This window comes from Cricetulus griseus, chromosome 2 (assembly GCF_003668045.3).
Source record: "Cricetulus griseus strain 17A/GY chromosome 2, alternate assembly CriGri-PICRH-1.0, whole genome shotgun sequence".
NCBI classification, from domain to species: Eukaryota; Metazoa; Chordata; class Mammalia; order Rodentia; family Cricetidae; genus Cricetulus; species Cricetulus griseus.
This window is the reverse complement of record NC_048595.1, coordinates 164865252-164889478: the sequence shown is the minus strand read 5'-3', so window position 1 is coordinate 164889478 and position 24227 is coordinate 164865252. Positions and strand designations below refer to the sequence as shown.

Sequence of the window (24227 nt, the reverse complement as noted above, 5' to 3'; positions counted from 1 at the left end):
ATAGGCAGAGACAGACAGACAGACAGACTCGCAGACTCACAGACTCACTGACTGACTGACTGACTGGGTCTGGCATGGGCTTTTGAAACACACATACTCTTGTTGAAGACCTCACCTTTTAATCCTTTCAAATAGTGCCACACTCTGTTGTCTTAGCATTCAAATATATGAGCCTATGGGGCCATTCCTATTCCAGCCACCACAGAATGTCTTCACATCTTTACACATTTAAGATCTAACTTCTTTTCAGAGTGCTTTATTGCATGCTGATTCTACAGTGTAATTTATCCCCTATTTGTGTAAACTGTTTAGGTTTTGTTATAAACAATGGTGCGATGGACATGGGCATCCATACAAGTTGTCAACATTTGTCCGTTTATCTGTGAGGTAGGTTTTTTAGAGTGAGGATAGAAAGCCCTTTCTTTATGAAGCTGATCTGTTGGAAGGTAAAAGATAAATAAATGCATGAAAATACTAGGTGTCAGAGAATGTGACTGTCCCTCTGTCCTTTGCTCTGCCTCATCCACTAGGTTCTCATTCTACATGTACATAAATCCCCAGCATTGGCATCCATTTCCCCTCATCTTAGATTTGTGCTTCCTCTGTAGTGAGCAGGGCTGGGGAGAAGTCTTGTTTCCTAGCTTCCTTTTGGGTACCATGTTGGAGTAGGCAGGTAGAATCAAAGGCAAGAGGAAGCACGGAGTATAGCCCCTTTTATTAGATTTCTAGAACTTAGTTGACATGAGTAGGTGTTAGTGGGCTTAATTCTCTTCATTTGGAAGTACAGGGATGCATTGTGTAGGGCCAAGTGAGCCAGAAAGGCTGCCTTATGTTGATATCACATTGGTTGGTATTGAATCCCATGACTCCAGGGTAAAGAAGGTCCATGTCTTCATGGGGTGGCAGTGTGATCCTTGAAGGGAGCCTGTCCATCCTTTGAGCCTAGACACCTGATGAGGATTAGGGAGAGAGACTTGTTTCTGCAGTCACTCCCCTTGCCTCATGGGAGTTTTGGATGATAATGCTGCCGTCATACTGTGAGCACTTATCGTGAACACGCCTGTATTCATTGACTCAGTGAATCTCTGCCAGAGATGCTCTGCTGACTTTGTAGAGTTTTCAGGCTTGCTTCAGCAGCACATATACTAAAGAAAAAAAATTGGAATGACCTATTAGAGTCCTCACATTGTTAGCAGTTTGTAAGCCTTTACTGCACTGATGGATAAAAATGGTACTTTAAAACATTTTAAGTTTTTAGATTTATCTTTACAATTTTTACTTACAGATGTGTCTGCCTGTGTGAATGCATGCTACCTGTGTGTGCCTGCAGAGGCCAGGAAAAGGGCATTGTATTCCTTAACGGTGGAGTCAGCAGCTGGTTGTGAGCCTTCAGACCTGGGTGCTGGGAACCGAACTCAGGTCCTCTGGAAGAACTCTTAACTGCTGAGTCATCTCTCCAGCCCCACTTTGTTGTTTTAAATACTGTATTTTACCCTTGTTTTAGGTTGAAGGTCTTTGCATGTGTTTATTAACTTGGACCATGGCTATTTCAGCAAGCACCTTTTCAGTACTTTGTTTTAGCGATGTGCCGGAGGTTAATTAGGGATAAGGAAAAAGAAAAAAAAGGCTTGACTTGTGGCTCTCAGGAGTAATCTACCTAGGCAGATGAGTTTTATATAATACAGGAATATGCCATTTCAAGCTCCTCTTTACATAACAGGAGCTTGAGGGGAGGGACGAGGAGGTGATAGGAAAGTGGTGTTGGCAGAGAAGGAATCTGTTTCGTGTGTGTTGAGATGGTGCGCTTTACTCCATGCATGATCGTAGCTCTGAAAGGCGTGAGCCACTGCCTGGCCTCACTCTGAGTTTTAAGCATCAGTAGCCTTGGTACTTGGCAGCTATTATAATCCTTGACCTTTAGCAGCTAGGAGTGGTGGCAGTAGCCAGCAACTGCAGGTGGCATTGTCTATTTTAGGGTTCCTGAGCAGGCCTCTGTCCTGAGATCTCGGCCCTGTAGCTGCAGTTCTTACAGTTCTCGGGCTTTTCAGTCTGTGAGACAGAGGTATAGTTTATGGGCCTAAAGTAGCTCAGACCCTTGACCCCTCAGGTTTGGCAGCTCCATGAAACCCTTCTATGGACTAGGGCATATAATCTCTTAGCTTTAGCTCTTTGAAGCCTCTCTGCTCCCTGTTTTTGCCCCAGCTGCTCTAGGCCACCTCTCTTGTTATTGCCACAACAGCTGTTGTCACCACCCTGCTGCTGTTTCCCCACTCTTTGTGTTACCAGCTTAGCCATGTCACTAATATGATGACAGTCAGAAGTAAGCAGAACTGGCTATTTGAAAGCTAGGTGTGGTGGTGCACCCTGAAATCCTAGCACATGGAATGCAGTATTAGGAAGATCAGGAGTTCAGAAGCGATCTTTGGCTAAATAACAAGTTCAAGGCCAGCCTGAACTACATAAAATCCTGTCTTTAAAATGCAAACAGGGGGATGAAGAAGTGGCTCAGCTTTTAAACTTTAGTTTCAGAGGATCCAATGCTCTCTTCTGGCTCCTGTGGGTACTACATGCAGGTGATGCACAGACAATACACACAGGCAAAACACCTCTACATGTAAAAAAAATAACATATTAAAAAAAAACACATGAAACTGGAAACAACAAAAACACAAAACAAAAGGCCCCTACACACACACACACAAAAAAAAAAAAAATCACATGAAGCCAGGTATGGTGTTTTACACCTGTTATCTCCATGTTTATGAGGATAACGTCAGAATGTAGGGTGAGACCAACTTGAACTACATAGTAACTTCTAGGCCAACCTCTTTATAGTGAACTTAAAGATTTGTTTTTTATAGATGAGTGTTTTGCAGGTAGCATGTATGTATGTGTACCATGTGTGCCTGGTGCCTGAGGAGGCCAGAGGAGGGGGTTTGATCCCCAGGAACTGGACTTAAGTATGATTGTGAGCCACATGTAGATGCTGAGAGTTGAATCCATGACCTCTGCAAGAGCAACAACTACTCTAAACCATGGATACCCCAGCAGTTCTTTTATTACTTAGGAGTGTCTTTAGCTATTCTAGTTTTTTTTTGTGTGTGTGTTTACATAGGAAGCTGAAAATTGTTCTTTCAATTTCTTTGAAGAATTATGTTGGAATTTTCATGGGAATTTCATTGAACCTATAGATTGCTTTTGATAGGATGGTCATTTTCACTACATTAATCCTACTCATCCATGAGCTTGGAGGATCTTTCCATCTTCTGATATCTTTTTAATGTCTTAACGTTTTTATTATACAAGTCTTTCAATTTCTTTGTTAGAGTTATCTCAAAACATTTTATTGATTGATTGATTTGTGCTATTATGAAAGGTATTTTTCCCTGATTTCATTCTTGGCCTATTGTTCATTTATATTACATACGAAGGCAAATGATTTCTATGAGTTAATTTTGTATCCTGTGCTCTGCTGAAAGTGTTCATCAGCTGTAGAAGTTTCCTGGTGGATTTTCTAGTGTCTTTTATGTATAAAATCATATCATCGGCAAATGAAGATGCATTGCCTCCTCCCTTTCCTATTTGTAGCTCCTTGATTTCCTTCAGTTGTCTTATAAGTCTAAGACTTCATGTACTATCTTGACTAGGTGTGAAGAGAGTGAACAGTCTTGTTTTGTTCCCAATTTTAGTGAAATGCTTTGACTTTCCCATCATTTAAGTGTTTATTATGTTGAGGTCTGTCCCTTGTATCCGTTGTTTTTCCAAGACTAATAATGAAAGGGTGTTGGATTTTGTCAAAGACCTTTTCTGCATTTAATGAGATGATCATATGGTTTTTGTTTTTCAGTTTGTGGTAGGTTACATTTATTGATTTATGTATATTGAACCATCTCTGCATTTCTGGGATGAAGCCTACTTTGATCATGCTGCATAATATCTTTTTAATGTGTTCTTGGATTCAGTGTGCAAGTATTATATTGAGAATTTTTGTGTTCATGTTCAAAAGTGATATTGGTCTGTAATTTTCTTTCTTTGCGAGGTCTTTGTGTGCTTTAGGTAGGGTTATTGTGGGAGTTGCAAAAAAATTGGGCAGTGTTCCTTTAGTTTCTATTTTGTGGAATAATTTAAGGAATATTAATGTTAATTCTTTGGAGATCTGGTAGAATTCTGTGCTGAATCTATCTGATCATGGCCTTTTTTTGTGGTTGGAAGACTTTTAATTGTTGCTTTTATTTCACTAGGGGTTACAGATCTGTTTAATTTGCTTATCTCATCTTGGTTTATCTTTGGTAAATTGTGTATATTCTTTACCTGCTGAGATATCTCATCCACCTAATCCTATGAATTTTAAAATTTATCTTCTGATCTCAGTGACACAGTTATCATTCATTAGTGTGTTGCTGAATCTCCACAAATTTGTGTATTTTCTATAGCTTCACTTTAGTTCTTTTGCATTTGATAGGCCTTGTTTTGTGAACTAGCATGTGGTGGATTTTGGAGAAGACTGCGAATTCCATGTCTGTTGGATGGGTAGTCTGTGAGCTGTTAAGTCCATGTGATCTGTGGTGTAATTTAATTCTGAGATTTTTTTTTTTTATTGTTTTAAGTCACCTAAAGATTATCAGGGTTGGGCTGGAGAGATGGCTCAGAGGTTAAGAGCACCGACTGCTCTTCCAGAGGTCCCGAGTTCAGTTCACAGCAACCACATGGTGGCTCACAACCATCCGTTATGAGATCTGGTGCCCTCTTCTGGTGTGCAGATATACATGGAAACAAAATGTTGTATACATAATAAATAATAAAATCTTAAAAAATAAAGATTATCAGGGTATTGAAGCTTCCCACTATTAGTAAAACATAACTGATCTGAATTTTTGTGTTCATCATTGGTGTGTGTATGTGTGTGTGTGAGTGTGTATGTAAAGTTGGGAGATCTAATTACTCTCTTTCTCTCTCTCTCTTTTGTGTTTTTTCAAGACAGGGTTTCTCTGTGTAACTTTGGAGCCTGTCCTGGCACTTGCTCTGTAGACCAGGTTGGCCTCGAACTGACAGAGATCCACCTGCCTCTGTCTTCCGAGTGCTGGGACTAAAGGCATGTGCCACCAACGCCTGGCTTAATAATTTTTAAGAAACATATTTGCAGTGGTTTCTTTTTTGTTAAGATTTTTATTTTTATTTTATGTGTATGGAGTTTTGCTTGCATGTGTGTCTGCACTATGTGCTTGCAATATCTGTGGAGCCCAGAAGAGGGTATCAGAGCCTCTGGAAGTGGAGTTGCAGGTGACTGCCCCACAGTGTGGGTGCTGGGTAAAGAACCTGGGTTCCCTATAAGAACAACAAGAACTTCTATCCACTGAGCCATCCCTGGGTCCTTGTTTTATCTCCTTGATGACTCCGTCCCTTTATTAAAAATGTTGTGGCCCTCTTTATGTCTTTTGACTTATTTTAACGTATATTTTAGCCAGTATCAGAGAAGTTGTGCTAGTCTGTTTTTCTTTTTCCTTGCTAGATTGTCTTATGTCTGTGGGTGTCTTTACAGTGAGATGTCATTTCTTTGCAATTGAGAGCTCTGATTTGTGATAGGCTCCACTCCCTCAGAGAGCACTGCAAGACCTTGTGTTTCTTTAGCACTGTTTCCTATTCATAAAAGAACTTTCTTCCAGACTATTCTGGATTACTAGGAATTTGCTTTGAGACATTTTTTTTGGCAGAGTTATGTTTTTTTTTATGTTTATTTTTTCACTCAAGTGCAATCTTTGTAAGTGCATGCACACGTGTGTGGGCAGATGTCTTCAGAGACTGAATGATGCTGGTTTTCTTGGGGCTGTAGTTACTGGCATTTGTGAGCTGGGATCTGAACTCCGGTACCTAAGATAGAGCAGCAAGTGCTTGTAACTACAGAACCATCTCTCTAGCCCCAGAGTTGTGTTCATCCTAACATGTGGGATAAGCATAGACTGACATTTTCATGTCTATAATGGCTAGGATAGATTATAATCTCGTTTCTTCCTTTGGGATTTTGTGGCTGAGGTCCAGTGTATTTGCACATGAAGAGAGCTATGCTTGCCTTTAGAGGAGGCGCAGGTTTATTTATCTGTCTAGTTCAATGTTATGAAAGTGTGGTGTTTATTGTGAATGATTTTTTTAATAGGTTGTTTGGTGGGCATGCCCATGTGAGGACTAGTTGCCTGCCACACAGAAGATGGGAGCGAATAGCAGCAGCATCAGCGACCTTCCTAAAAATGAGTACTTGAAGAAGCTCTCAGGCACGGAGTCCATCTCTGAAAACGACCCCTTCTGGAATCAGCTCTTTTCCTTTTCTTTTCCTGCGCCAACCAGCAGGTAAGATGCTGCCTGGAGACTGGAAATTCTCATCGAAGGCTGCATGAGCCTGTGCTATCAACATGCTACTTTCCAGTGTCCTTTTATCCTGGTTAGTATGCTAGTAGAAACTGTAGAATGTAGGAAAAGTAGGAAGTAGGTTTTCTCCTTCGTCTCTGTCTCCTTACCCAGCTGCATTTGCCAGCAGCAGTTCTTTTGATTCTTAGAGGCAGTGTGAAGTTATTTTCCACACATCCCGTTTAGTCTTAAAGAATTGTGTAAGGGCAAACACTAGCATCAAATCTTCCTTCCCCTTGTTTTCTCCTCCATTTAAGTAAAATTTGTCTTGTATATGTAAGCATATAGACCATAGCTTTATCTGTTTTCATGGCTACAGAATAGCCTTTAAATATGTTTAATAAGCTTTCTATTAGTGGACATTTAGACTATTTCTAATACTTTGTTACTTCATAGGGCTGTGCATATTTCACACATACAAATTTATCTCTACTGTAAATTCCTTGTAGTGGAATTGTTGGGTCAGAATGTGTGCATTTATAGATATGCCAGGTTGTTCCAAGGAAGTTTTACCAATTTATGCAACAAACCACAGTATCTCAGAGGCATTGCTTTTCCTCACGATTGTCAATTTAAGACTTTTTGGACTTTAAAAATTCTTTATTCTCTTTGTCTCTGTGTTGTGAGTCTGTGTGTGTCTCTGTGTGTATCATCCCTTGAAACTGTAGTTACAGGTGGTTGTGACCCATCTGGACTCAACTTCCAGGGCAGAGTGTGTCTGTAATTGCTGAGCTGTCTCTCTCCAGTCCCATCCCCCCCACACCTTGTCTTTTGATCATTGAACAGTATCTCACGTAAACTGATATAAAAATTCATGGTTATGTGGTAATGTAGAATAACTAGAATATTGAATTTTCATAGATGCCATAGCTAGATTTTTCAAAAAATATTTTAAAAACATTCCATCTAGTCCCCACCCTCTGTGAATGTGTAATGTTCTGAGGTGAAGGACAGTGAGAGCAGTAGATGGAGTTAAGCTTCTCACTCATTTGATCTTGAAGTGGGGAGATTAATGTGTAATGTCCAGGTAGGCCAGTATGAAAACAGGATTTTTTTTTTCAAGATTTATTTATTTTATGTATGAGTGCTCTATCTGCATGTATGACTTTCTGCCGGAAGAGGGCACCAGATCCCACTATAGGTGGTTGTGAGCCACCATGTGGTTGCTGGGAAATGAACTCAGGACCTCTGGAAGAGCAGCCAATGCTTCTAACCACTGAACCATCTCTCCAGTCCATCAGGATTCTTTTTCTTTTTCTTTTTCTTTTTTTTTTTTTTTTTGGTTTTTCGAGACAGGGTTTCTCTGTGTAGCTTTGGAACCTATCCTGGCACTCGCTCTGGAGACCAGGCTGGCCTCAAACTCACAGAGATCCGCCTGCCTCTGCCTCCCGAGTGCTGGGACTAAAGGCGTGGGCCACCAATGCCCAGCTTCCAGTCCATAAGGATTCTTGAAAAAGCATGAGGAACAAAGGGAAAACTCATCAGTCATGTGATGTCAAGCCATGTGGGTCATGTGATATGACATGATATGATGTGACCTGGACTTAGCCTGAGTCCTGCTGGCTTTGAAGAAGGGGGCGAAGAGCCAGATAAGGGAGCAGCCTCTGGGAGCTGGAAGAGGCACAGAAAGTTTTGCTTTTCCTCATGATGGTGATTTTCTTCAGTTACTTGCTGCCTTGTTGGTTTCTGCTCAGTGAAACTGTTGTTAGGCTTCTGCCCTGAACAACTGCAGTGTAATAAATTTGTATTGTTTTACACCGCTGTATTTGTGGTAACTTTAGAGCCACCCCTCCCCCAGCATTCACACTCTTGAGTGTTGTAGATATTTCTAAATGGAGTCATAGATGTGGTCTTTTGTGATCTGCCTCTTTTACAGAATGGGCAGATAAATAGGGGCCAGACACTTCTCATTCCTTTTTGTTGCTCCTCTATAGTCTGCCTTATAAGTACACATTTTCTTTGTTTATTCATTAGCTATTAGGCATTTCCCTTATTTCTAGGGAAATAAGGAGTTTGTAAATTTTGAGACAGGGTTTGATTGTTTGTTTTAAAGTCAGCGTCTCATGTAGCTCAGGGTGGCTTCAAATTCTCTGTGTAGTGTCTGATGACCTTGGGCTCCTGATCATCCTGCTTCTACCTGCTGGGCTTAACGTCTTCCTTTTTTTTTTTTAAGCATTTTGAAATAAATTAGTGACACGGAGGTAGGATGCTTGTTAAGTTCTGTATTGCATGGGCTATGTAGTAAGACCTTATCCCAAAAAGAAAACCCTCCAAACAAAACATGGGGTGGAGAGATGGCTCAGTTGTTAAGAGTGCTCACTGCTTCTGCAGAGGGCCAGAGTTTAATTCTCAGCACCCACATCAAACAGCTCACAACTGCCTGTAATTCCAGCTCCAGAGGGTCCCGCGCCCCTTCCTGGCTTCCTTGAGCACTCACATGCACATGTACACTACACACACACACACACACACACACACACACACACACACACACAGACACATAAGTAAAAATAATTATTTTAAATAAAGATTTAACTTTCATGTTTGCCACACTTGTGTCAGTGGAGTTTAAATTACTAAGGCTTTATCATTGTTTTGTGATTCATCGATATAGGTGTTTTGCACTTTTTCTGGAACACCTTTTTCTGTTCTTACTGTTTATTATGTGAGATGCTGATTTATTCTAGTTTATAGAGAAAAACATAAAGGATTTTCTTATGAAAAGCCATGAAATAAATGTACCATGTGTTGTAGATTGTGGGTCTAATACTTCAGAGGCTTCATTTGTGGAGATTGCATTTATTTTAGTGGTATATGATTTGTCTTTGTTTTTTGTCTGAGACTGTCCTGTTCCTCAGTGGTTGTGCTAGGCAGTTTTTATTGTCAACTTGCCACCTGGAAAGAGGGACCCTCAAGTAAGGAATTAGCTCAAATTAGATTGGCCTGTGGCCATGTCTGTAAAAGATCATCTTGATTACTGATTGATGTGGGAGGGCACGGTCCACTGTGGGCAGCACCATCCATAGCCAAATGGCTTGGACTCTAAAAACACTAGCTGAGTAGAGTGAGCCAGTGTGCAGTCTTCCTACATGGTTTCTGCTACAGGTTCTTCCCTTGACTACCTCAGTGATGGACTGTTACCTGAAAGGGTAAGCTAAAATAACTCCTGTATTCTCCAAGTTGCTTTTGGTCCTGTCCTTTATCACAGGAACAGAGAAGCAAACTTGAACAGTAAAGGTATGGGATGTTTGTTGTTGAGCTTGAGTAGGCGTTGAGGTAGCAGATTGTCCCTGATTAATACCCAGGGACTGAGATTCCCTTCTTTATCAATTTTTAGAACTAAGATGAATCTCTGTAGTGATGACTCCAAATCCAGCTATTTCTGAAATTGTTCATTCTTGGGATTTCTTTTATTCATGTTTGCCATCCTCAAAGGCAGCTCATTTTTGCGGCCATAAATGGATGTCTGCCCAGCTTTAGAAATGCAGCGAGTACTTCCTGATTATTCTTCCTTGCCGTGAACTCTTTTTGCATCAGTTTCCAGTCATGGTGGCAAATCCTATTGGGATTGCTTTGTAGCTTAAAAATGTCACCTTATCAGTATTACTTATAAAGCACAGGTTTCAAACAAGTGGATAACTTCAGAGTAAGCTGTAGGGGCTGGGGAGCTGGCTTGGTTACTAAAGTGCCTTCTGTGCAAATGTGAAACCTTGAGTTTGGATCCCCAGCACCCATGCATGCTGTGCTCTTGGTCTTGAAATGTGAAATTGGGGAGTAGAGAGCCCTAGGAGTCTTGATGTAGAACGGCTGTCAGTGTGGAGAAGGACAGAGTCAGGATGAGAAACAGGCAGTGACATTAGGATGGTGGATGGGGATAGATCCCAGAAAGACACATAGCTTCTAAATTACACAACGGTGCTAATAAGCCCATGCTTATTATATATTGATTTGTAGATACCTGAGTGTGCTGGTGTAAAAGTATAATATGTGTGAGCATGTTTATAATGTGTGTGCCATGCTTATCATTTAGAGTCGCAGGACCAGGTAGTTTCTCACTGTGTATCGCTCTGTCATTTGTTTCTCAGGCCATAATGGTGAAGTAGGAAGGTGATACCATATTCTCTCAAAGGGTTTATACTATAGAGTGAAGCATGATAAGGGCTGTATGGAAGTGCAGGGAGCATGCCTGTTCCAGGAACGTCACACCCACCAGAAGAACACGAAGAACTGAGAAGTGGTGAGGGGAGGAGGTTAGGAAGATTTGAGAGATTTCACAGAATATTCAAGTTGTATAAAATCTGTCCTAATGTCTGTTGAAGGATTTGAACCAGGAAGGGCACAACCAAGCCTTCATCTTATTTGATGTTCTGAGTGCATCACTGTGTGATACTTTGTCATTCAGTGAAAATTACTTGTTACCACGTGGGTGTTGGGAATTGAACCCAGGTCCTCTGAAAGTAGCCAGTACTCTTAACCACTGAGCCATCTCTCCAGCCCCTTGAAAATTACTTGTTGACAGGAAAGATTTTTGTCATTCTGAAACATGTCTCTAATTAAACAAAGAAAAATGAAAGACAGTTCAGATGTAGAGTCAGGTATGCACTCTGTAGACAGGTGGAACGAAGTAGGCAGTGTGGGTGTGCTGGGTGGACGGTGATGATTCCAGATGTTCTGGAAGAAGCTGGAAGGAACCAGAATAGGAACAACCCCCAAAGAAGATGGATTGTGCAGGTGCAGCCAACCTAGGGTCTGTGGGTTGATGTGCAGAGGGCAGTTATTTATAACTGCGACTTAAGGCAAAGTTACAGACTTAGCTGAACATGAGCTCTTTTGTTGTGTTGTTTTATAATGTGGTTATAAATGACTATCTTTTAAAGGTTGAACACACATAGTAGGAATGAAGGTGAGGGCTCTCCCAGCATTAACTATTGTGTCTGTAGATGGAACTAAAAAATTATAAGTGTACTTATTTATTTGCTAAAATATGTATTTTGTGGTTTAATCTCTAAAGGATATGAAAGTTATAAAAACAGCCACCTGCCTTCTCCTGTCTAGGAAGTAAAAATCCCACATTTCTGTAAAAAATGACTACCCAAGTAATAGCATTGCATAGAATCATTTATTTATTTATTTAGATATGGTCTCAGTATGTACCCAAAACTAGCTGTGACCTTAAGATTCTCCTCCCCTAGCCTCCCAAGTGGTAGGATTACATGTGTGTACCACCAAGCCTAGCCTTGGTTGAGCATTAAAACAGTGCAGTGAGAGGCAAGGCATAGGTTTGAGGCCAGATGGACCTTGTTTCAGCCCAGCTCTGCCACTTACTAGCTTTGTGCACTTTACCATGCCATCCAAGCTCTTTGAGCCTGCTACTATTTTTGTGAAGTGGAAATAGTGATCCTGACCACAAAGGTATTGTACAATACCATAGAACAGTGGTCTCAACCTTACTAATGTTGCAACCCTTCAATGCAGTTCCTCATGTTGTGATGACTCCCAAACATAAAATTATTTCATTGCTACTTCATAACTGTAATTTTGCCACTGTTATGAATCATAATGTAAATATCTAATGTGTGGGATATCTGATACATCACCCCAAAAGGGTTTCGACCCACAGGTTGAGAACCACTGCTATAGAGTCTAGAGGGTCGAATTCTCTTTTTCTTCAAGGAAGTTAATATTAGTTCAAAATTAGCAAGGGCTGTCTTAAAAGTAGAAACTGAAGAATGAACATAAACTGAACTAATATTCTGATAAGCACTTTCTATTGGAAGCCATATGATTTTTTTCTGTTTTAAAAGCAAAGGGTCCTTCTGTGCATCCCAGCCTGGCCTGGAACTCTCCATCCTCCTTTTTCAGCTTCCCAAGTGTTGGGATCACAGGCATGAGCCACTGTACCTGTTGGCCATATGATTGCTGAGCTGTTTAGAACATGAGTGCAGGCCGGGCGTTTGTGGCTCACGCCTTTAATCCCAGCACTCGGAAGGCAGAGGCAGGTGGATCTCTGTGAGTTCTAGGCCAGCCTGGTCTACAGAGTGAGTTCCAGGACAACCTCCAACGTAATACAGAGAAACCTTGTCTCGGGAAAAAAAAAAAAAAAAAATGAGTGCAGACCAAGTGTGGTCCTACCTGACTCTGCTTTTGCAAGGTGCTTCCTGTTCTCTACAGCATCATGAGAACTATTCCCCCCACTGGGCACTAGATGGTGCTGAGATAAGGTAGAACAGCTACAGTCATTTAACACTTACTCAGCACTGAGGGACTGCGTGTTCATGTTTCAAACTTAAATGCAGAGGGGGAAAAACTAAACAAGGAAAAACATTTAACCTGCAAGCAATCAAGAGTAACTAGTGCTAATATTGGATGTGTGTAACTAATTATTGCTAGCATTGGCTGTGTGTAACTAGTGCTCAGATTGGCTGTGTGTAACTAGTGCTAACATTGACTGTGTGTAACTAACTAGTGTTGTGTGTAACTAACTAGTGTTGTGTGTAACTAGTGCTAACACTGATTGTGTGTAACTAACTAGTGCTCAGATTGGCTGTGTGTAACTAGTGCTAACACTGATTGTGTGTAACTAACTAGTGCTCAGATTGGCTGTGTGTAACTAGTGCTCAGATTGGCTGTGTGTAACTAACCAGTGCTAACATTGGCTGTGTGTCTTACTAACTAGTGCTCACATTGGTTGTATGTAACTAGTGCTAACATTGGCTGTGTGTAACTAATGCTAACATTGGCTGTGTGTCTTACTAACTAGTGCTCACATTGGCTGTGTGTAACTAGTGCTAACATTGATTGTGTGTAACTAGTGCTGACATTGGCTGTGTGTGCCTTTAGAGTGCCATTACAATGTGTTCATCCTATTTTTTAGTTCTCTCTTTATAGTGTTTCCCTTTTCAATGGTTTGTCTGGCTAGTGAATAGCCTCAAATTATTTAACTAGCATTGACCACTTCAGTGGTTTCTCACTTTTCATTAATAAAAATAGAAGTATGACAAATTTCCTTGGGACCAAGTCTTTAAGAATTTCTCATTGTGTAAATCGATGGCTTCTGTATGGTTGCTGTTACCAATAAAATGGTCCTTTAAAATATTTAAGTAATTGTTAATTATAGAAAAGTTATAAAACATGGAAACAAAAGTTAAAATAGCCTTGTCTGTTTATGAATGCCACATACCACTTTTGATATTTTGTATACATTTTTTAAAAAATGTGATATATTACTGTCATAAATTTTTTGAATTAGTGTATTTTTATAACTACCCCTAAGCGATTTATTAGTTACTTAGGAAGTCTGTCACATTTCCACGTGCTGGACTGATTGTCATCTGTCTCTTCAGTTGGTTCACATCTGTTCCTGTTGTCATGTCTGTGAACACTGAGCCCTCAGGGGTGTGTGGTTGTGCATGATTACAGTGAGTAAGCTGGTAAGGACCAAATCGAAAGCAGGTCTGTGTAACTGCAGAGGTAACTTGTGTTGATCGTAATGTGTCATCAGCTCCTATGGAAGCATGGACTCATCAAACTGAACTTCAAATAACACCCAGAGCGCTGCATTATAAAATGATCTGGTGGTCTTTGAGAGAAGGATCACGAGGTCATATATATTCACATTTAAAGCTTGCACAAAGCTGTGGGGCATACTCCCAGTTGTCCTGTGCCTTGAATGTTGTGGGCAGCCCTGGTGGTAGGCAGAGGCCATCTGCCCAGTGTTTCTACCTTCCCTGAGGGGAGTGTGTCTTCTCTCTGGCTAGGATACTTGGTGGAATGATCTTTCCTTAAAGTTTTTAAATGTGTTTCCTCACCTGAGAAACAGAAGAGACTTGACTTAAGTTAGCTCTGGAGTCTGACAGTGAGAGAGACAGTGCTAGGAAAGTGTTGTCTTCTTTTGAGTCACTGTGCCGTCTCTGTGTTTTTATTCTCCTTGGCACACATGGTGTGGTTTATGGGAACAGACTGCCTGACAGAGGTGGCCTAGCATAGCTCCTAAACTGTTTTCTAGGTTCCCTTCATTTCTTCCATCAGAGGTTTGTTCTGATGGCAGCAAAAGTAACCTATCAAGCTCTGTTGTTAATGGAATAAACAGCATGCAACTTTCTTTGTATCTCATTTTCTCAGATTGAGGAACTTCAGTTTTTACATATTGCATTAAAAATTTTATTTCCTCCTTGCATTTATACCTTCCAATGCGCAGTTTTTAGAAGGTGAGGGAGTTCGTCTCAGATTGATTACTCCCTTAAAGTGAACGCTTAGATGGGGGGGACAGATTTTCACAGTGCTAAAGTAAGGGGCCAAGAAAGCCTTACCATTGCTCCCTTGACTATTTTCTGGTGGGTTTGAAATCTACACTTTAAAGCCATTAATCTCTCTTATTTTCCCGAGAAAATAAATGCAGTGTTACCCAGTATGGTAGCGGTTGCAGTTTTGACAGTTGAATAGTTCCAGGCCTTTGGTTTTGGCAGTTGAACGGCAGTGTATAGATTGTCTATGGATCACAGGAATAGAAACACCTTTTTGGTTTGCCTGATGCATTAAAAATTTTCTGTAGTAAATTTATATGCAGTTTTATACTTTGAAATTTTACTATGAATAGGTTCTTTTAAAACATTAACCTTCCTGCAGTTTAACCACTGAATGGGCTGTTTCTTGTTAGTTTTGTGAATGATTTTTGTAGTTCCCTCTTTGCTAATGTAAGGGGGAAGCCCTTAGAAATGCCTCTGTGTTTTTCTGAATGGTGACTTGTTGATTTACCTAGGCCATTTGTAAACTGACAAAGATAGCATATTTGTTAGAATAGGTACATTGTAGGCCGAAATGACATTGGTGTAAAGTGTCAATTTTGAAAACATTTTGTGAAAAAAATTTTCAGTGAAAGGGCTGAAAAATTTTTTAGTATTATTTACTTTATAAGCCTTCTAATTGCAGTTTATCCAGCAAGTCTATGTTCAGAATTCTCTAGTAATTTACCCCAATAGCTTTTTGCACATCTGCTTTCTCTATGAGATTTGAATTATGAGCTTTTTATCTTTTACCATTTGTTTATGGGACTGGTGTGCCTAAAAAGTAAAATACAGCCAGTCTAACTTGCTGGAAGCTGTGAGTGAGAGAATATATGTAATTTAGAGGTTTGCTTCCTGAATACACTGTAGTTGATGGTTTCATGGCAATTAGAGAAAAGTCACTTGTCAGCCTATCATTTTCCTTGTCATATTTAAATTTATTTCTCAAAATTCTTTATCTTCGAATTGTTTTGTGTGATTGTAATTATGACCTAGATACAATCTTTTTAAAAAGATTTACTTTATTCATTATATATACAATGTTCTGTCTGCATGTATCCCTGCATGCCAGAAGAGGGCACCAGATCTCACTACAGGTGTTTGTGAGCCACCATGTGGTTGCTGGAAATGGAACACAGAACCTCTGAAGGAGCAGTCAGTGCTCTTAACCGCTGAGCCATCTCTCCAGCCCCAAGAAGCAATTTTTATAACATGTTATATGCATGATACTTTTTTTTGGTTTTAGTTTGTTTAGAAAGGTATTTTCAAATGTATTTTTATTTTATAGTTTTGAGTGCTTTGCCTGCATGCATGCATGTGTGCCACATGTATGTATGTTCACCACAGGTATACCCATTGCCTGTGGAGGCCAGAGAGTATCAGAACACCTGCAACCGGAGTCACAGATGGTTGTGAGCTGCCATGTGGGTGCTGGGAACCAACAGCAAGTGCTCGCAACCATGGAGCCATCATTGCAGCCCCCATGATACAGTTTCTTCTACATGTATATAGACATTGTATGTGCATGGTAGTGTTTCTATGTTGTATTATGTAGATCTGCTTGAATAAGAAAGTATCTGGAGGCTGGAAGAGCAGCAAGCACTCTTAACTGCTGAGCCATTTCTTCAACATGCACTGTTATTTTGTAATAAATTGGTAATAAGTTTTTCCAAGATTATGCATTGTTCAATCTCCTTTTTTCTTTCTGTAATTCTTCAGCACTGAGGCTCCATTATCTGTGATCCCTGTAAATGCAGAGCCACAGTCTGCATAGGTGAAGATGGGCTGGTGGAAAAGGAGAGTCTGAGCTGACAAAGGGAAATGTGGGCAACAAAAATCACAAAAGGGGCACCAATATGCTTTCCCTAGTCCTTGCGCTGCCCGTGTTAACTCTACTTGAGTGTTATTTGCAAACTGTCATCTCTCTGACCTGTTAACACTAGTTGACTAAAAATACTGTAAATAATTTTTTTCAAATTTTCATGTATGACAGTTACATTTGCTTTATTCAAATGACCCATGTTATATGTTTCTTTTGGTGGTGGAAACTTGAATTCTTGGACTATAGGCTTTATGTAAAGTATGGTTTTTCCCTCCTTACCAAAAATGTTCTTTTTGTTTGTCAGTTTTAGAAAACTGTGTGATAATCAACAGTTGCTCTCTGTTGACTGACGGCAATGGGTGGCCTAACACTGAACTCTGGTCTTGTTATTTAAACTTCAGGCTTGAGCTGAAGGTAGGCTCTTCCCTGAGATAGTGAGGAACCAGCAGATTCATCTATCTAAGCTATGTCCTGAGTTGTGGCTGATTACATTTGGAAACATTTTCTCTTTTAGTGGCTAATATGGTTGATAATCTATCTTTATAAGAAACATATTTTCTATAGCTTTTCACTTTATATTGGTCAAATTTTTACTTTTTTTTGTCACAATTTAGCATTCTGCTCTCTAGACCATTCTTGCAGAAAAGGGCAAGGATGTTTGTCATGCCCGAGGATTGAAACTGGATTTAAAAACAGAAGAGGTTTTAAAATATGCCCCGGCCTTCGTGTTATTTGACAACTTCTTCTTCTTCTTCTTTTTTTACACACTTTTTTCTTTTTTATTAGAAAGAAAATTATTTTACATGTTAGTCCCAGGTCCTTCTCCCCCCCCCCCAACTAATACCCTACCTTTCCCATACCCTTTCTTCTCCCCAGGGATGGGTAAGGCCTTCCATAGGGGGTCTTCAAAGTCTGTCGTATTTTTGGGATAGGGCCTAGGCCAACCCCCTTGTGTCTAGGCTCAGGGAGTATCCCTCTATGTGGGATGGGCTCCCAAAGTCCATTCCTATGCTAGGGATAAGTACTGATCTACTACAAGAGGCCCCATATTAACTTCTTCTTTTTGTTTTTGTGTGTATATGTTCACATGTGTGAGTTTGTTTTATTTTTGTTTCTTTGAGACAGGGTCTCACTATGTAGCCCTGGTTATCCTTATGTAGAAGACCAGGTTGACCTCCAGCTCAGAGATCTGCCTGCCTCTGCCTCCCCAGAGCTGGGACTAAAGGCCTGTGCTACCATGCCTGACTGTGTGTGGATTGTTGTTTTGTTTTGTCTTTTGTTTTTCAAGACAGGGTTTCTCTGTGTAGCCCTGGCTGTGCTGGAACTTGCTCTGTAGACCAGGCTGGCCTCCAATCATCAGAGATCCACCTGTCTCTGCCTCCAGAGTGCTGAGATTAAAGTCATGTGCCACCACTGGGTTTTTTTTTTTAAGATTTTAAAATTATATTTCTGTATGAGTCTGTGTGATGGTATACCCACTTGAGTGTAGGTGCTCACAGTGGTCTTGAATTCATGGTCCTTCAGACTATCTCAAAAGTGCTAGGATTATAGGCGTGGGCCAACAACCATGTCTAACATTGCCTATAGTTATCTGATTTGATTTAAAAAATGTTTAAACACTTCAAAATTATTAAATGATGTGGTATACCTTCCTCTTGTCTAGTGGGAGAAGCCAGCATAGCACTGGTAAGTTATTTGTAAGTGTGTGAGGACTAAATACAGGAAACCTTGACTTGTGAGTGTCCTCTGTAGCTGAGGACTAGGGAGTTCACACTGAGCTGTGTGGTGGGCCCTTTCTACATGTTGCATTGTGGTTTGTGCAGCTGTTCTGTTGATGGTGGCATCTTTCCTTTGCTTTAAGGACACTGAGACTCTCGGGCTAGGTCATGTAACTGCATTAAAACAAAACAAAACAGCAACAAGAAAAACCACCTGACACTGAGATGTGGCTTCAGTCTGTACCCTCCTTTATGTCAGGGCACACTTTGCTTCCTATTAACTGGGTAGTGATTAGAAATCCATGTGCAGTGTGGTTCTGTTAAATTATGAGGTGGTATGCTTGATGACATGCTTTGGTGGTGACCACTCTGTGGAATTCAGTGTCTCCATGTTCTTGCTTTTGGAATTCCTTCCTAGGACTTTAATTTGGCACATACTTTAGGTGGAGTGTTATTAGAATTTTAAAGATTATGTGCTCCGTGTCTTTGTTTTACTCTGCTGGTCTGTGAGCCTGCTGTGTGCTACAAGTTTTAGTATGTTGTTCACTTTTTGCTAAAATTCTCCTGATGGTTGTAGCCAGGGTTACATGTTTAACCTGCACACCGGGGTGGTCTGCTGCTGTGGAGGACTTCGGTGGTGTGTGATTTTGGGGTACTGTCCAAGCCCCATGGGTGCCTAAGCATGTCAGTTCCCTGAATGACTGTAAGGGTGTGATCAGTGCTGCTTTGGAACCTGTGCCTTGTATTCTGTTTTGGATTACCCACCTCAGGTCCTGAAAGTTAGGGCACCCTGTAAGGCAGAATTTTCTGTCCCATCCGGTTCCCAAATAACCACCCAGAGACTTACTAATTAAAAATGTCCAACCAGTAGCTCAGGCTTGTTACTAGCTAACTCTTATATTTTAAATTAACCCATAATTCTTTTCTGTGCTCTGCCACATGGCTCAGATCCTTTTCTCAGTACGGCAAGTTCATCTCCTGCTTTCTCTCCATCTCCTATCTACTCCCCAGGCTCTGCCCTCATTTTTTCCATTGTTCTCTCTGTCCTGAAAATCCTGCCTAGCTATCAGCCAATTAGCTTTTTGTTCACAATGAGAACAACACATCTTCACAGAAGGATTATTCCCCAGCAGCACCCCAAGCTCTTCTCTCAAATGTCTTGAGATTTAGAGGAAATTTCCTAACTACACTGAAAATTGAAGCTTTATTTTATATTGCTATTTTTATTGTTTATCATGTTCTTGTTCTAATGTTTTTCAGTTGATGAATTCCATTATGTTAGTGTGTACATATTTAGTATTGTGTTATAAATTACCTTTCTTGTTTTGTCTCTGCAGTACTGAGTTGAAGCTGTTGGAAGAGGCAACCGTTTCAGTTTGCAAGTCTTTGGGTAAGGAGGGAGGGGGGAGGAGGACAGGCAGGTTTTCAGAATTTCTCTTAAAAATGATGGTATGATGGTAGTATAATATGAATTGGCCTAATGAAGCAACATTCTTGATTGTGATGTGACAATAGTAATTATTTGTCATCATGGACTCATTGGGGCTTTGTACCGTTTGGTCCATGCACCTTGTCTGTGTTTGTAGTGGTAGTAGGGGACCCTGCTGGGATGTCAGGCATGTGCTCCACACCTGGCTTTCCTTGTACATTCTTTTAGAGTATGTATTTGCAGACTTGCATTCATTCATTCATTTAAACTTTTTAAAATTTATTTTTTACATTCCAATTCCAGTTCCCCCTCCCTCCTGTCCTCCCACACCCCCATGTCTCCTCACCCCACCTCCCATCTGCTCCTCGGAGATGGTAAGGCCTCCCCTAGGAAGTCTACTAAGTCTGTCCCATCATCTCATTGAGGCAGGACCAAGGTTGCATTTATTTATTTTTTTTAATGTATATTTTGAAGAACTCCATCTTTGATGGAGCTCTTTAACATGTCAAGGAAGCTCACATAGATACATAATTCCAATATCTGCATGAAAATGAATCCTGGCAGCTCAGGCCAGTGTGCTTTAATGTTTGCATTTCTGGTTCATCAACATCCGTTACTTGAATTTATTTGCATTGAAAATCAGTGGTCAAGAAAATGACTGTATACTTGTCATTGCCATGGTTTTTACTTTGTGTCAGGATTTAAAATTTGGGAGCTTTCTTCAGCATTAAAAGTAAAATTTGGACTAAGTAGTCTCCTTATGTCGAATTCCTAACTGTTGTGCTTCAGGACTTGCCATGCAGCCCAACAGTGGCTTCGTAAGCCCACTTTTCAGTATAACTAAGGATTTGAGCCAGTGGATGAGGATGTGTTCTTGAGCAAGTAACAACCTATAGATAGGAATATGTAAAATTTGACCGGAGCCATGGTTCAGTGGTTAAGAGCAATGGCTGCTCTTCCAGAGGACCCAGTTCAATTCTCAGCACCACATGGAAGCTCACAACAGTCTATAATTCCAGTTATAGGGACCCAATGCCCTCTTCTGGCCTTCTCAGGTGCACACGTATAGATATATGTGCAGGCCAACCAACCATACATACATAAAGTAAAATAATACTTTAAAAAATCTAAAATAATGAAAACTTACATTAATATTGGTTCTTAACCTTATTTGAGGTTCCACTTTCTTCTCCTGTTTACTTTGTAAGTAAATTTTGATATTTGAAATTGAGAAAATTGATGAAACAACATGACCAAAAGCAAGTTGGGGAGGAGGAAAGGGTTTATTTGGCCTACACTTAACTGTTCATCACTGAAGGAAATCAGGGTAGGAACTCAAATAGACCAGGAACCTGGAGGCAAGAGCTGATGCAGAGGCCATGGAGGTGAGCTGCTTACTGGCTTGTTCCCCATGGCTTGCTCAGCCTGCTTTCATAAATGATTCAGGACAAACCGCCCAGGGGGTGGGCCCACTATGGCCTGGGATGCCCCTCCACCCTCCATTGATCAATACTTAAGAAAATGCTCTACAGGCTTGTCTACAGCCTGATCTTATGGAGGCCTTTTCTCAATTAAGGCTTCCTCCCCTCTGATGACACTATCTGTGTCAAGCTGACATAAAACAAACCAGCATAGATTGAGAGTAGCATTTTCTCTCACTGTTTATTTTCTGAATTAGATGTGAAATTGTCCGTAAGAGTGGTTAGCAGTTTTAATTTGACATTCTATAAATGGTACGATATGCTCAGTGTTAACTATTTAAATGCTTTTCTTGTCTCTTGCAGTTGAAAACAACCCTCGAACGGGAAATCTTGGCGCCTTAACTAAGGTCTTCCTTTCCAGAACCAGAGAGCTCAGGCTTTCGGCAGAGTGCCAGAAGTAAGCTGCCCTTTAACTGGCACTGCAGTGCTCTTAGTGCGTGCTGTGAGGGGTGATTTTTTATTAGGTGGGGGAAGTAGGCTATGATCTTTTGAAAATCCTGTGAAGGAATTATATTTTTATTAAGAGGTAAAAAGTAAAAGTTTTTATTTTAGTGTCTTAAATTGTTGGTGTGAGATTCAGGAATTTGATTTCAGCATTTTGGTTAATTATTAAAATTAGATTTTTTAAAAGGTTAGTAATGGCCAGGCATTGGTGGCGCACGCCTTTAATCCCAGCACTCGGGAGGCAGAGGCAGAGGCAGAGGCGGGCAGATCTCTGTGAGTTCGAGGCCAGCTTGGTCTCCAGAGCGAGTGCCAGGATAGGCTCCAAAGCTACACAGAGAAACCCTGTCTCGAAAAACCAAAAAAATGTTTAGTAATAATATAATTATTCTTTGAATTCAGTTTTAAAAATTAATTTTAATTAATTATATTTAGCATATAAGGTGTTATAGTTAGCATATAAAGCTAGCATGAAGGCTTTCATGATGACATTTTCATACATGAGTGTCATTCACTTTCTCTTATTCGTCCTGTCATTGTCCTCCTTTGTTGTGATATGATTGTTATCATAAAAGGTAGTTTCCTCCCAACATCATTTTTCATTGTCACGATTAATCTAGTTTAAATGATGACTTGGACCAATGTTATTCCACATCTATTGCTTTTCTTTCCTAAATATTTGATCAGGGGAAGTCTGCTTGTTTATGACTGAGACAGTGACTTTGTTTATTTGTTTGAGGCAAGGTCTCACTCTGAAGCCCAGGCTGGACCTTGATTTCATGGCATGCCAGTGCTTTAAGTCTCCAAGTGCTGGGATAACAGGTGTGAGCCACCATGTTGACTCTTACAAAATTGTTTTAGCATTGATTATCCATTGCCCTGCTTATGAACAGATACATCAAATCCAGTTAAAATTTTCCTGTTACTAATGCAGATAACCGCACTGTATTGTGTTGCCACTCATGTCTTCTTTTGGTTACATTGTATACTTGTGAATATTCTCATTATGCTACCATCCTTTTTAGCTCTCTTTTGTTTCAGTTGCTTTCATGTGGCACAGTTGTAAAGTTAAGGACAAAGCAGTTATTCTACAGGCATCAGTAACCATTTTAATTAAGTAGATCTCACTATGTACAATAGCTGTCACTGATTCAATATAACTATAAACCTTGGAAAGAGATAAACATTGTCTTAATATTGTAAGTAGGCTGTGCAAAGCCATTCACAAATTACGAAGACATAATTTGATAGAAACAGACTGACCTTGTTTATGATTAAATACTGATCTCCAGGTGATTCTGGTCTCTTCTTTCTAGCCACATCTTCATTTGGCAGACACATAATGCTTTGTTTATTATTTGCTGTTTGCTGAAAGTGTTCATCTGTGAGATGTCTGAGGAGGAGCTACAGCTTCATTTTATGTATGAAGAAAAGTCTCCTGGCAGTTATAGTAAGTAACAGATATCCTGAAATTTTTAAGATTAAAAGTAAATCTGGGGCCAGCAAGATGGTTTAGTGGGTAAAGGCACTGCCTCCTGACAATGCAAGCTGGACAACCTGAGTTCAGTAAAGGTGGAAGGAAAGAGCCTGTCTTAGCAATCTGTCTTCTGACTTCTACATGTGCATTGTGGCACATGTGCTCACATGTACGTGCCATTCACACCCAGTATTTAAAAAGTATCAACTTTGAAAATTCTGGTTCTCCTGTAATAACACCTGTTTTTTCTTTGGTAAAAAAGCCAGGTGAGTAGTATCTTTCTCACCTGACTTTTGTGTTACTTACTTGTATTGCTGCTGTAACAAACACCCGACAGAACAGGGAAGGGAATGTTTATTTTGCCTGGAGTTTGAGGGGACATTGAGTCATGGTGGGCAATTTCTCCTGAAGACCAGTTCCAAGACCATGACCATAGCAGCAGTCCCACACAGGTCCCACTCACCGTGCCGTTTCTCTGCGTTGGTTCCTTATCTTGTTGCTGTCACCAAATACCTGACAAAGCAGTGTAAGAAAGGAAGGGCTGTTTTGGCTGACAGTTTAAGAGTACCATCCAGTGCAGGAGGGCATGGTGGCAGAAACACTCAGCTGGGGGCTAGCCGTGTCTGCATTTAGGGATAAACCTGCCTTTCCTTCCCCCTCCCCATTAACACAGTCTCGAATCTTACAAACATAATATATTTCTATATTTCTTTAATATGTACTTGAGATATGAATAGGGCTTTTATTCAGGATTTTATACTTTAGTGTTTCAGTGCTAATATTTATGTTTTGATATCCATAACACAACATAGTTCTACTGGGTAAGAAAAAGACAACTCCCCTCCGCCCCCCATGGGGGCTGGAGACATGGCTCAGTGGTTAAGAGTAGGTACTGCTCTTGCAGAGAACTGTACCAGGCTTTTTCTTTTGGGCCACCAACTAGCTTCCAAATCATGACAGAGACATAATAGTTTTACCTAATGCTTGTCCCACTAGCTCTTATAACCTAACCTATTTCTCTTCATCTTTGCTTTACCTCAGAGTTTCTTACCTTTCTTTCCTTCTGTGTATCTTATTTTCACTGCTTCTCATGGCTGGCTGTCTGGCAGGGCAGCTATCTGGCTTCTGGCCCCAGGTGTGTTCCTCTCTTTCTCCCTCATTCTCTCCTCTTCCTTCTC

At 40.5% G+C, this 24227-nt stretch overlaps 1 protein-coding gene across 5 annotated transcripts in view; it reads left to right on the top strand.

Moving 5' to 3' along the window:
* The window catches only part of Dym (dymeclin), a 257330-nt gene that overhangs the window by 11729 nt on the left and 221374 nt on the right, over positions 1 to 24227 (top strand). For all 5 annotated transcript variants that reach the window (XM_027397915.2, XM_027397914.2, XM_027397913.2 and 2 more), the window contains 4 exons: positions 6152 to 6342; positions 19559 to 19611; positions 21435 to 21528; positions 22889 to 23022. In XM_027397915.2, coding sequence (XP_027253716.1) covers positions 6203 to 6342; positions 19559 to 19611; positions 21435 to 21528; positions 22889 to 23022 — 421 coding nt within the window. In that variant the 5' untranslated portion in view covers positions 6152 to 6202. The remainder of the gene's footprint in view (positions 1 to 6151; positions 6343 to 19558; positions 19612 to 21434; positions 21529 to 22888; positions 23023 to 24227) is intronic.